Source organism: Lingula anatina, chromosome 10, assembly GCF_051362555.1.
Source record: "Lingula anatina isolate TDL-2025a chromosome 10, LinAna3.0, whole genome shotgun sequence".
Lineage (NCBI taxonomy): Eukaryota > Metazoa > Brachiopoda > Lingulata > Lingulida > Lingulidae > Lingula > Lingula anatina.
The window spans coordinates 16,563,156-16,577,243 of NC_141776.1; the positions used below are offsets into that span (position 1 = coordinate 16,563,156).

At 39.0% G+C, this 14,088-nt stretch overlaps 1 protein-coding gene across 4 annotated transcripts; it reads right to left on the minus strand.

Annotated features, from left to right (window-relative positions):
- Nucleotides 1-956: 956 nt before the first annotated feature.
- Nucleotides 957-13,960, minus strand: LOC106177172 (multicopper oxidase 3-like). 4 transcript variants are annotated; one of them, XM_086997286.1, is made up of 11 exons: nucleotides 13,871-13,960; nucleotides 9,161-9,285; nucleotides 6,426-6,673; nucleotides 5,552-5,718; nucleotides 4,870-5,120; nucleotides 4,326-4,465; nucleotides 3,761-4,036; nucleotides 3,295-3,576; nucleotides 2,712-2,897; nucleotides 2,175-2,322; nucleotides 957-1,713 (listed from the first exon to the last, which is right to left on the minus strand). In XM_086997286.1, exons 2-11 carry the CDS (start codon nucleotides 9,219-9,221, stop codon nucleotides 1,442-1,444), a joined length of 2,031 nt encoding a protein of 676 aa, XP_086853412.1. In that variant the 5' UTR covers nucleotides 9,222-9,285; nucleotides 13,871-13,960; the 3' UTR covers nucleotides 957-1,441. The 4 variants fall into 4 exon arrangements, with proteins under 4 accessions (XP_086853412.1, XP_013415315.2, XP_086853413.1 ...); XM_013559861.2 differs by lacking the exon at nucleotides 13,871-13,960 and adding an exon at nucleotides 13,520-13,670; XM_086997287.1 differs by lacking the exon at nucleotides 13,871-13,960 and adding an exon at nucleotides 12,589-12,773.
- Between the last annotated feature and the right edge of the window lie 128 nt (nucleotides 13,961-14,088).

Here is a 14,088-nt window from a genome sequence, read left to right on the forward strand (position 1 = left end):
TTGTTGTATTATTTATTATGTGCAGACACTGCATGTCTCTTTATTTATTTTATTGTGATAAACATTATTATGCTATAAATTGTTGTACCATACCTATGAGGAGAATGTCACAGTAAATAAACTCAGGCCCATAGCCAGGGGGGGGTTCGAAAGAACCCCCCTTTTTGCTGGAAAAAGGTCCACTCTGGGTAAAATTTGACCAAGGTACATGGGGATTATATGGTAAAAGGTCCACTTTTTCAGAAAAAGAACCCCCCCTTTGAAATTGCTGGCTAAGGACCTGAAACTACTACTACTACTCTGTATGTTTGCTGAGCACTTCAACTCCCTGCCTTCACTGCCTGACACATCACTCCCTGTAACTGCCAAACCATATTTTTGTTTCACTTAAGGGTGTCTTTGTGGTAGTTCAAGGCCTTTTCAAATATCCAGGAATGGTCAAAGTAACATATATATTTCAGAGGTGGTCAGTCATCAGAAATTATAATAAGTATGTTAAATATCAAAAATCCAGAAAAGTCCTATAGAACAAAATTTAGAATGTACTATCAAAAAGCGAGAATGCAAATTGATACGGATTAAATTTATAACTCTTGATTGTTAGAAAATATTAAAGATATATTCTGTCAGCAGGTTAAACATTTTATATGCCCAAATTTCAAAGTACTAAAATTGTGACTTCTGTACATATTTGAAAAGCTTTGAAACCATTTCAATTTTAAATATCTGCATAGAAAGTTGTCATAGAAAACTGTCAATCCCAAAGACGAGGAGACGTATTACATTTCAGTATTAGAAGATTGAATTTGAATGAGATATAGACATTTTTAAAAACGCGTTTTGGGATTTTTACAAAAAATAGCATTTTAAAAGAGAATTGCGCTGTAGTTTTACTTTCCCATGCATATCCCCGAAGAGACATATCTTTTGGTCTTATCAAACCCGAAACTGAAATTATTGTCGATTTGATGTTATTTCATTGGTAGCTCTTATATATGTATAAAAAATATTGAATGACATCTTGGCATTACAATTTAAATAAAAATTTAATTTCATTTTTGTGCTCGTTAATAGTAATATAAAAAGTTATAAAACAATGAAGACACGATGGAAAAATATCAGACACAAAACTGTTGTGTGAGTAAGAGAAGCAAAAAAAAAAAAAAAAAAAAAAAACCTCAACAAAATCATTTTGATGTAAGCCAATAACATTCCTTTCTCTATAACAAGACCTGCTCGGTTAAAATGCAAATGATAGCTTGAAAGTCTTGTATGACCTATAAAATATAAAATTTTCGGGAATATACCTCTAAAGTTGAAAAGGTATTCTTTAAAAATAAAGCACAGACGATCTTTTATATTTCATCTTGCGTCCTTGTGCTCAATAGTTAATATATTAATAATTCTGTTACAAAAATAAGAGACATTTTAAATTTTACCTCTAAAAATATAAAGGTAATAGGGGCAGTACCATGAAAAGGAGTGACAAACACGTGGCCCTTAAACCGTTTACACTGTTCACACTGTTTTGTGTTTTGAGTGTAGGACATGGAGCTGATGACGTCTGTGTTACGTCATCCTCGTACTGCCACGTGCCGCAGCGCGGGAAGTTCCGTGGCGGCTTGGGAAGATCTTCTGGTTCGCCAACCTTAACTATAAGTCCCATTCCAATTTCAACGTGATATTCGATGTGACAGTGCAAAAGCCAGGCACCTGCAAAAGTAAATACAGCATACTAATACCTGTGTCTATTTAAATGTCAACATTACAATTCATTCACTACTGGCACAGTTTGACATATCATTATACGTCGTGATTTCCGTTAGCTAAACGTGACTCTCTTTTTTAAAATTGATTGCCATGACAAACATCAGCGCTGTATTGTAATATTTGTTGGGGAAAAAATTGAACACGTTTTAAAATGATCGCTTTTGTAGCCACTTGATTTCTGAAGATGACATTTACGTTTTTAAGAGTGTCCACATTGTAGACGACACAGCTAAAACGGACAAAAAGGACCGAACAAACAGAAAAGGATGCAACACTCGGCTGACAGTGTAATAGCACATAAGAATGGAAGATATAGGCCTATATAGAACAAGACCGGGAAATAATTTAAAACCAAATCGGCCGTAGGGTTTAATGAGAATAGAACAGTATTCAACGGGCTTTACCTGGATTTGTCGCGTGGAACCGTATGATGGTAAAACCTCCATCTGGCACCGTGACAGAGTCCTTCTTCACGGCACCTTTGAGCTTACGTGGAATCTCTCCATTTCGATCCATCTGCTTTATCTGTTCCACTGTGACAGACTGATTAATCTGGAGAAGAAGCAACTTCCATCTGATATATATATACAGAGGTAAAACACATCAGACGAAAACGGCATTTACTAATAAATAATCATATCTATACGATTATAAATTTTGTGTATTTTTTATAAATAAATATATTTATATCAAGCTTTTTTTAGGGATATGAATATACATTACAACCATCAGACCAATGAGTTCTTATTGAATAGAATTCTTCTAATTTATCTTGGACTCTAAGTCACGATCAACTTACATGGGTCTGTTACGAATTTTTTAGGCAAAATGACTGCCGTTAAGCATTTTGCGAATGTTAATTGCATATGTGAATGAACAAATTTGATCTGGCCTCAAAATGAGCTTTAAACTGGCAGCAAGTTTCTAGTTTGGTTTCGTACCTTCCGCAGCGCCACCACGCGGAAAGCAAAGCCGTGAAGATGCATGGGGTGATTGGCGTTAAAGGCGAACCCTTCGTCCACCATGACGATCTCGACTACCTGTCCTAGCTTCACCTCTAACATGTGAACGCACTCGCAGTAGGTTTCTGTGCAGTTGGAGCGAGTTTCTTCGTTGCAGAACAAATCCTGAAATACCATATACAAAAAAATAAATTCTGGGCCGTCGCGTTTCTTCAGAAACAAAACTTCTGAAACATTGAAACAATCAAGTGTTGGGAAGTTATACTTTGCATATTTTATGCAGAACAAGACGAAGCTTTCTATACATGTTGCTGAAGAATAAGATTAAAAATGGGTCTGGGAGACAATATCATTATATAAAATCAAGTGCGACATTATGTCCAAGAAGACTACATGACTATTATGTTATTTCCTAGTTGAAAAAAAAATGCGTACTGTCTGCATCGTAAGTCAAAAGCGTAACTGATACAAATTGCTGGAAATGGTGTCATGCGTTTGCCTGTAAATAAGGTGCCATTAATAAATATTATATACATCGGACAGGGATAGAAATAAAGTGTACCTTTGGAATGTCCCCATATTGTGTCATAGGCGGGGAAGGAGGGAAAATGTTAGAGATATGGTTGATCTGCGGCGAGTACAAATGACGTCCCTTGTCTATGGCACTGACTGGGTAATACATGGGGTTATGGAAGAGTTCGTTGTCTATTTTATTAAAATCCATAGCCAAGTAGAACTTGACGTCAGGCTCCTCTTGCGACGTGGCGTCATCTGGATCCGTGTTGTTTAGTTGCACCACGGGAATGTAGTTGTCGTCTGCTTTGGTGTTCCACGGGTTCAGTTGCTTAAAATGCATGAAATGGTATAACATACAGTAGTTAACGGACGCAAAAGCATGTTACATTTTCAAACGGAAAAATGGAATAAAAACGAAAAAATGAAATCCAACCACGTTTTAAGGTATATATTTAGCCATTCGAGGCCAAAAAATGTCACTTTTTGTTTCGATCGTTGTAACTATTCCTTACCTTTCCACTGCGCATCATGTTTTCGTAATCAGTTGGGGCTTTAGGTTCCTCAATCGGTGCCCCATTATAACGTAATATTGCCACCTGTTTCGCTTTTTTATTGGCACAGTCGGCAAGACCAACCACGCGGATCCAGTAGTTGTCGACGCTGGCGTTCGCGTTGAGTACAAAGTCGTACCGTTCCCCGGCAAATATATTGAACGATTCGATCTCAATTGGATCGAAAGGTTTTCCGTCAGACGTGATTGCTGTCATGTTGTGGCCGTCGACTGATATCTGTGGAAGAAAAGAGTTTGACATTTGTGGGCATTTCGCTACACAGGTACGAGGAAAGAGGGGATATCAAGACTGACATACATGAAGCTTTTAAATGTTTAGACTTATTAAAGGTGCTATAAACCCTACTGGGATCTAGCATAATCTATAGGCCCTATAGACATTATCTGACAAATTAATTTGAGACTCAAATGAGATAACCATTAAATGCAGCGGATATGCCTTAAAATTCAAACAAGCGCAATTCAAATGAGATACTATTACAATTTCCTGTTGCTGGTCTCCCTACCTGTATGGGGCAGTTCAGGATGCCATTGCTCGCCACGCGGAACCTATATCTCTTGCCTTGGGTGACATTAAAAACCGCATATGGCGTGTAAATGGTTTGGTTGGATTTGTCGTCGGTGTAGGGTTCAAATGCCCCCTTTCCTAAAAGAAATAAAACTCTTTTAATACTGATAGAAAATGGTTGATCGAGTTAATAAGCAACACGTTCTCTCTCAGCAAACAGCCTGCACACGCGTTCTGAAATGCACATCATACAAGTATTTCATTTTCAAAATTACACAGTGGGATAGAATCGCCACTTTCACATTCATTCTCAGTCTTTAAGATGCATGTGTTGTTTCCAAAAATGTGATGGCCATTTTTAACAAACATTTTAAAAAGAAACTTTTCTCACAGAAACGTTTTTTAAACAATGGTTTATGATGTTTGTTGTTGTTGTTTTTTTTTTTTTTTTTCACAGAAACGTGTTACATTGGTTAATGATGATTTTCTCCGGTAAAAAACAGGTTCAGTTTTTCATCTTCTAAAAAAATCTACTCGCATACCGTTAATCAACATGGACTGTGGTTTATTGTCTCCGTCTCTATGGTGATGCGCTACGAAACGGTTCACTGTGACGTCACCCAGCCAATCCGTGACGATGATATAGTGTTCTGCGAGATCATAATCGTAAAGGTCATGGTGGGGGTCAGCTCCCGGCGGAAGTCGGACAACCAGTGGGCCGAAGACGCCGTCGGCACGCTGCATGCCGGAGTGGGCGTGCCAGAAATGTGTCCCCTTTGTAGTGGCTTTGAATCTGAAAAGGAGTCGCGTGCTTCATTATAAGGGCATTGAATGGCAATTTTGTTCACTGAGAGCTGTAATTTTACTGGTCCACCTACTTTTTTATTTCCCTTGAAAACCTCATTTAGAACTTGGGTGAATAAAACGATTTACTCGCATTGCCAGTCCTTTTTTTTTTCGTCAAAGTTTAAAACAACGGTATCTAATTCAGATGGAAACTACATCTTTTGAAAAATCGCTGATCAAAATGGTCAAAAGTTATTTATCGAAAATTTATCAAAAATGAGATTTTATTTCGTGTTTCATCTTAACTTAAAAAAAAGAAGAGATACGTACGCGTTGCCCCCATAGTAAGTTAATTAATTATCACATTTTCGGCAACTTATAAACATAACAATTAATCTAACTCTATATTTGGAGATGGCACACCAAATCAACACTCACTCGTATCGGAATGTGCTATGTGAGGGTATGGGACACTGTGTAATCATGGCGACACCATCCATGTGCGGTGAGTCTTCCTGCAGTATGCCGTGCCAGTGTATGGTGACTCCATCAGACGTGGACATTTTGTTCTTCACGTTGACGATGATAGTGTCGTTCTGGCAGACCTGGGAATTGACGGTGCCGGCTGTTAGTGTTTCAGCTTTAGTAGAAAACATATCCAGAATATCACTTACCCAGCAAACACGTAACGTTCGGATCACGTGGCTAGCACGTTGCTATGACGTTACAATATATGTGGTAGCAACGAGCTAGCCACGTGATCCAAACGTGACGTGTTTGCTGTGTAGCTTTAGATTTCCCTCCTATTTGAATGTGATGTCGTGTTGTTTTACTGAATTATCAATTCTCTGCCGTGCATCTTGGAAATATTGGTAATTTCCAGTTACACGTGCAATGAACATTAACTAATTTCTTCTTGCAGCGCCACTAAAATGCAGCACATTGAGCCATTTTCATTGCATAAGTATCATCTAAATTATTTTTATAGATACAAATGTATAATAAGTAGAGTTATATATATAACTGTGCTTATTAACTTACATGGGGACACAGACATCTTTTGAAAAATAGGTACAATGAAAAAATGTCCCTTATTCAAGGTACCCAATTGTAGGTTACAATTATAGGCCCTATATAGGGCCTATTGATTTATTTAATATAGGCCTATACAAAATAAAGAAAATATATTTTATCCTAATAATTGACTTATAAATTTAACCGAAAACTTCAAAAAGCACTCCTGATTTCTGGATATTTTAAAAATTTTCCAACAGCCAGTATTCTAGTAAAAAAAAAAAAAATAATCACTTACAAATATCCCTGGTCCTGGAAGGCGCCTGTTGACCACAGTGATTGCCTTTCTGACGCCATCTGCCGCCACGCAGTGCGGCCTGTCGCAATCCGTGCCGTTAAACGGGCAGTCGTAACAGGCCTTGCTCAGCACGTAGTACCACTCCACGGCAAAGTCGTACTCGCAGGTCCTCGGGGTCTCGCCGTCCACGCAGTCTCTAAGGCAGGGGTGGCTTAGGTCGTCTGCGTCGTAGGTGCTCGTTTTGCCTTCTGCGGAATAAAAACCAACTTCTTGTTATTTAACTGAGGAGGTTTACCAGCTTGGTAAATTTGTTATACCCAGTAAGAGCTAATTCCCAATAAAACTTTCTACGTAGACCGGGAACTTTTGCAATCAAATTAAAAGATTTACACGCCTCATTTGGTTTCAAAGTTCTTGTATAATCTCCAGCTTTTCTGTATTCTACTCAACCCCAAGAGGGCTCTTGTTAATCTGATTGCATTCAGCAAGATGTAGTGTTCACAAATATAATTCCCAGACATGTAAATTAATTTGATTAGAGTCGATTGCTTGTGCACTCGACTCGTTTTATGGCCTTACCTGTAGTTATGTAACTTCAGTGGACGTGTGCAATTTGAATAATTAAAATTAGTATGTACCGCCAAATAATGCAGCACAGAATCCACCTTGTGATAAGAAATATGTATAAAAGATGTGTAGAATTAAGATCGGGAGTTCAGAAGGAAGAAGACTCGAAGGAGACCGCTCGACGGAGCCATGGGAGACGGCCTAGAGCTTGGAGATTTCATGTAGATGATGTAGTTAGACAGAGTCAACCAATAAACCATTAAACTGGTCATAATGTGGACTTGGGTTTTCTTTGCGCGACCTTACGTAAATCTGACACGAACTGTGGAATCTTTGGATCGCGTTATCCACTAAGTTAGACGAAAACGTAATGTCCTATTTCGAGCCCACGCTTGAATTAAGCGTTCAAAATTATATAAGTTTAGGACATTCATCTGATATGTTTATGTAAAGGTACACAACAAAGAGTCCTTGCGGAGTTGGATGGAACTACGTAAAAAGATTGGAAATGAGCCTTTAGAGGCTCAGAAGCGGATCGGCATCGCGGCGATGGCTGAGTGAGACGGGGTGACAAAACTTTTCATCTTCCCCATTAATGCTTTTCCCAAGCTCACACTGAGAAAACTCACTCTAAGAATCATCAAGAATAATTTTTCATACAATACAATTAAAATCGGAGGTTTGAAGTGGTGATGAATAGGTTATTGGGGGGGGGGGGGGGGGGGGGGGCGATGGCAAATCGACCTTTTGCTTTTATGGAACTTTTAATCAATAATCAAACAGAACACTGTATAAAGCCCCTTCTTTGTATTCTGATTAATTTTGTCACTTGTCTAGCTACCAATTTCAAATGAGCCATGGTCGTTGAATGGGACAGCATACAATTATTAGATTAGATAGCATACACGTAGCTATAAATTGTAGGCCCAGGTCTACAGGAAGGCTAAACCATAGGCAGGTACCATATATACACTTGTACTTCCTTGTTCGTAGCCAACATCAATCAAACTGCTTGGTGAACATTTGTCAATGAGCACGTATAACATGCCGTATCACATAAATCACGGATATGAAGCCAAATCCCTAAAATTTTTGGCTTTGGAAAAAATGCATTGAAAATCTATTACCCCATTCTGCATGCATATGCCACTCATAATACATGTTTCATGTAGGTGCGGAAATGTGCCCATGGAACTGACAACTATCTTGACCTATCGTGTTTACTCTCGCTTCCTCATGCCTAGATGTTCTCAGACCTTTTAGACTGGGTTCCCATACTTAGATCGATCCATCTGGATTGACCTAACTCCCTGGGGGTTCACGCTAAATTGCTATCAGCTCAAGAGGCTTAAATGTCTGTCACGCCTACCGAATCAGCTAGGGGTAAATATGATTATCCCCATACAGTTTTCCTAGGCGTTACAGACGTTTAAGCCGATTAGTTTGACAGCAATTTAGTGAGACTCCGCAGGGAGAGAGATCGATCCAAATATCTGTGGGAACGGTCCCTAAAACTTGATATATATATATATATATATATATATATAGAGAGAGAGAGAGAGAGAGAGAGAGAGAGGGGAAAAAAACTCGTTTGGGGATCCACAAACTATATGTTGTATAAGAAACTTGTTAAATGAAATGAAAAAACTGTGTACTAAAACCGTTACAGGCCCGTAGCCAGCAATTTAAAAAGGGGGGTTCTTTTTCTGAAAAAGTGGAACTTTTCCCATAAAAACTTCATGTACATAGATCAAATTTTACCCAGAGTGGACCTTTTCCCAACAAAAGGGGCGGTTCTTTCGAACCCCCCGAACCCCCCCTGGCTACGGGCCTGCGTTATTACAGAGATTCTTACAGAGAAGTTTTCAAGGATGTGCGTTCCGTCCCTTCTACCCTGCCCCTTCTACACAGCCCCTTCTACCCTGCCCCTTCTACCCTGCCCCTTCTACACAGCCTCTACAACCAGACAGAAAAGATAAACGTGTGTGCCCTAAATACCCCAAGTTTTAAGAACGTGCCGATTTCTACTTTCCAAATTTGCCGAACAACAATTGAACTACTTCCAGCTAAAATCTGCCAAAGGTTTATGGCAAAACAGGAAACAAACGATTTACGGCTGCTCTTAAATCTAAAGACGCTGGTTATAATCTACATGCACCGGTACGTACCTGCAGTCACGGCTACTGAGATGAGTACAGAAATGGTGGCAATACCCAAGTTGGGATACATGGTGACCTCGTCGGTTCTCACGATATATGCTCTCTCCCCTTGGTACGGCAGTCGGTAGAACCTTCTGGAAACAGGTACATTCGTTAAACACAGCAATGACATTCAAGTATTATTGGACACGTGTATGACCCTGAGTTTCATAACTCTACTGGAAATTTCCCTATCCCCTTGGATAATAAGGGTGCAATTTTTGTAGCCGAGTCGTCTTGGAAAACCATTAAGGACACACAGCCACGACCACGGCTAGCGTCAATATATGTGGATGCAATGGTGGAATCAGACTTAACCAAGTTATCTTTCTGAACGCAGAAACTCAGGGTAGACACGCACGGCTTTACTCTGCCGGACACGTTTTTGGACAAAACGTGATGGGTAGCTGATAAGTGTACTCTACGGGACTGACTGGGCTGCTTCCCAGTTGATATATATATATTATATCATAGTATATATAAAATTTGCACTCGGGATACGTTGTTAATTGTTCATAAAAAGATTAATTAATTAATGAATAAGCATGTTACCCAGTAAGAAAATAACAATAAAAGCAAACAAAAACAATTATTTGACCCAGACTTATTTAGGGTCGATGCTCGCCGTTTCTCTCAGAGTAAAACAGTTCCGTGTTAGTTCAAGGAGAGGTCGTAATTAAAAGCATGTGGCACACTGTGAAAGCCATCACGTCCAACCACAACGTCAACATCAACATCAACCCGCCGATCCAATATTTCAGCTGCGGTATTTATGTCACGGCCGTCATGTCCGTAGAAAAATAATATGGCCACATATCACACACGCGCATGTATTGCACTTATTAGCATTTGTGTCAATTTAACTTCAAAATTGAGTTGCAGTGTCTATTATTATTCAGATATGTGGTAAGTGTTCAGTAAACGTTGTAGTATTGATTGAGTGCCCGTAAATGTGATTGGACTTGAATTTATAGCGTAATAAACTTATCTTTTCTATTTAAATATAATAGTTTATGGCCACGTGTTGCATTAGTGACAGTCAGTTAGATTTATTTTCTCCTAAATCTACAACAACAGGGTTCAATTCCCTTTCCTTGTTATGTAGGGTAAAATCAAAACAAAAAATGAACTCTCACAATTGATTAAGTAGGTTCTAGACAACACATAATAAAACATCTGAATGACTGGAATATTTTACATATCTGATTAAAATTACATGCATCAACGAATCGAAGACACGTTATGTGCAGACAGAAAGACTACTACACGCTCTAAGAGAGGCCGCATTTTCAAAAAAAAAAGTGTTAAAAGAACAATCTTACAACCTAAAGGCAACAAATATGCTTCATAATGATCTGGATGCGATTAGAGTACGTACAGTATTTGAGGAAATGAAGAAGGTGAACTTCAAAGGGAAATTGAGTCCATTCCATTTCAAGCGCAGAGATTTTCACTCTAAAATTTTCACCCTGAAGCCGAAACCATTGTAGACGTCCATGTTTGAGAAAATTCGGCAATGTTGTTATAGTGTTAAGAATAATACTGACATGCTTGATGCAATGAAAAGGGCAATTTACAAACTGCGACCTGTTCGTCTCTTTGTTATTGTTCTAAACCAACCGTGTCATTATATGTTGACATATTTGATATCCGAAGCAAGAATCTGTTTCATAAAACTAGTAAGCATCTCACAGGCGGACAAAGCTATAATGTTCTGATATCAGCTACTTTAAAGAAGGAAATAAGTTCCACGTGAGACGCAGGAACCGTGGCGTTTATACCCACCTCTTCGTTGCTCAAGATCAGGAAAAAAGTGCATCGCACACAGGGAAGAAAGGCAACATTAAAATACCACAGTCAAATCATTTAAAACATTTTGCAGAGATTTGATTTATAGTGTACTTCATGGTCCGGTAGGAAATGCTTAATTACATTGACGTATGTATTTCGGTTACGTTACATAGCGGCATACCTTAACGACATCGCAAATGGTTCAACAAACAGCTGACGGCAACTGCAAAAAAGATCTTTCGGTGCATTTTATTCACGTTTAAGTCCTTAAGAGCAAAGTATGTGTCTTTGTCCTCTGGTGGTCGGGAGGGGGGGCTGTATGTTCCCTCCGAAAACGTTTGAAAACATGGGGATATTTGGGCCATTTGGAAATAGTGCCGCATTTGCTGGGAACAACAGTTTTTTCTTTCTCTATTTCAGTATTTGATTTTGAAAAGTTGAGAGGGGGGATGTTCGTCACCAGGGGGAATAGTACGATTAAGATATAAAAACTATTTCCTTTTTTCCGTTTTTTCTGTTATATAAATGCCTGATCATTGACGTCAGACCGCGCTAATACGGGAATGTGTTAGAGAAGACTTAGTCACAATAGGAACAGCCAGTGAAGTGAAACACTTTTGTCGCTGCTTACCACTAGTGGTGTAGCAAACTTTGTCGGAACATGATTCCAAAACATAATGAAGCTCGCATACATGTGTGACGTTATTCTTATGCTTCAAAAAGTATGTTTCTGTATATTGAAAGTTACAAGAGCACTGTCAAAGTGAAAGTGAAACTATAAAGATTTGAAATTTTACCGAAGAACAATGAAACTTCAAGGAATTGTAAAAAATAATTTGCCCTTACACTAGGTTGATAAAATGCGATCGCAAATATTTAATGACGCTTCTGTGCTTCTTGTAGCAGTCTGAGACAAACGCAATTCACAGAAAATTTACAACAATTTGCATATCTTTGTAAATATCGATTGCCTGTCACTTATTTATCCGGAGTAATAAATGGTCTCTAAATGTATTAATGAGTCCCACGGGACATCAATAAAAATAGTTCAATGTGCCAATTGTGCTTACTTTCACTGACATGAGCTATATCTGTTTACTCAGAAATAAACTACAAGAAACGGCAGTTCGACAAAATAAATAAATAAATAAAAACAGCATGTTTCGTTTCACCACACATCCGCACCGGCTTTTTTGACGGAATTCATTTCGTAACTACATTGTAGGATTTGCAGCTGCCATAAGGTCACCCACCCGAACCAGAATCTTGCCTGTACAAAAAAGAGTGTTCCAGCCTAGCGAAAGGACTGTTGAACTTTTAAGAACACGTGCGTGGAATCTTAAGAACACATCTTGTTATAAGAACTACTACCTCAAAATTAGCACTTTCAAAAAAGTCAAATTAGTTCCAGCGGCAGCACCAAATTCCAGGTTGACTCCCCACGCGGATGGAAATAAATTGATTCCCGAAATTGAATCCATCAGTTGTCTAACCCCATTGCCAGGTCGAGTGTCGTTATATAAGATAATTCAAGGAAGATGTCCTGCTGATAGACTATGTGTTGTTTTAAGTGAGGTCAATCTACCTAAACTGGTCCTTTTACATACCTGTAACTTATTCGACTTGTCCACGGGCCACGCTCCGGCTTTTTCCTTCTGTACCGTGAACTACACTGAGTGTCGTTCCAGCTCAAGGTTATCTGGATTTCCTAGCTAAAGATATCTCGGTTACCGTCAAACGGGAAGTGGATAGAAAAACCACTTTACCTTTTTTCCACGAAATAATTCGCAGAGGTACTTTCACTTTCGGTTCTAGAGAAGAGCGCACAATGCCGGTGTAATGACTCATTGACTTTCACTTTTTTTTTAGCGAATAGAAAATCGATTTTAGGAAGAGACACATAAATGACAAAAACGATAGAAGCAACGGCATAAACCCGTCTTAAAATGATTCACAACCAATAAAGCGATAAAAGATAAAAGTGCACAAAACGTTGTTGTCAATTTTATAGTAATATTACATAATATTTAGCGGCATGATCACCACCAGTTTTCACTGTCTGTAGATATTCACAAACTGAAACTAGCGCACCTTAAAATTTTGAGAAAAATGAAAAATTTGCATAAATTATCATTACTCCAAGAAAAATAAATCAGTCATTCTGGAGCTGTATATTACTCTTGTAAGTTTGAAAATGACGAGTTACATGTCATTCTTTTTACGCTGTTTAAAATGAAAGTGACAGGTGACGGCGAAGCTAACAGCGGTAAAGACAGGCGATGACAGGTGATGACCACATGTCCAGACTCCGGCACATAGTGTCTGTCCATAAAAAGGGGCAATCTTCACTGGGAGTACAAGCCAGGTCAACTAAAATATCACATGGTGGGGTTTGTCCTGCTGCCGTGGCCATTCCATCCTAACTGATACCACGTCTGAGTAGTACTCTCGCCACTTGTCACCCTCTGTCTGTGGATCTTAACAAGTGACAGTAAAGGTGAATTAAGAAATGGGTTTCTAAATAAATCTCTCACCTACCTGAGTCCCCTAATAGAACGATGTCACATGTAAATGCCGAGTCCAAGGTGAATGTGAATCTGTTAGCACTAACCACTTATATCGATTGAATCTACGGGCTCATTTCCTATGAGACTAGCGTTCTATGTAGATCGATCCAACTCCGCTGAGACTCTCGCTGAACACAATCAGAATAAGTAATTAACGCGCATCCTCTTGGCATTGAGTAGAATACTAAAAAAAAAAGCCGATTATTTGGAGTTCGTTGCAGAAATAAGAGGAGGCGTGTTAACCTGTTAATCTGTTTGTATTTAGCTGAGCTGGGTTAATCTGCGTAGAACGATATTTTATTGGGAATGAGCCCTACTTTACCTTAACACGAGAGGTTCCACTCCCCAGGTGTGCGGACGTCACAGTAAATTTAACCTGGGCGTTCGTATTGTGGCCGCTTGCGACTGCAAGGTCAATGCCCCTTATGTAAAAAATCAGAGGCGTGTTTACACTCACCACTTTCCATTCGCTTTTGTAGCGCCCCTCGTGAGCGACTAAAACAAAAACCGTACGGTTTGCGTGCATGTATGATGCATAAC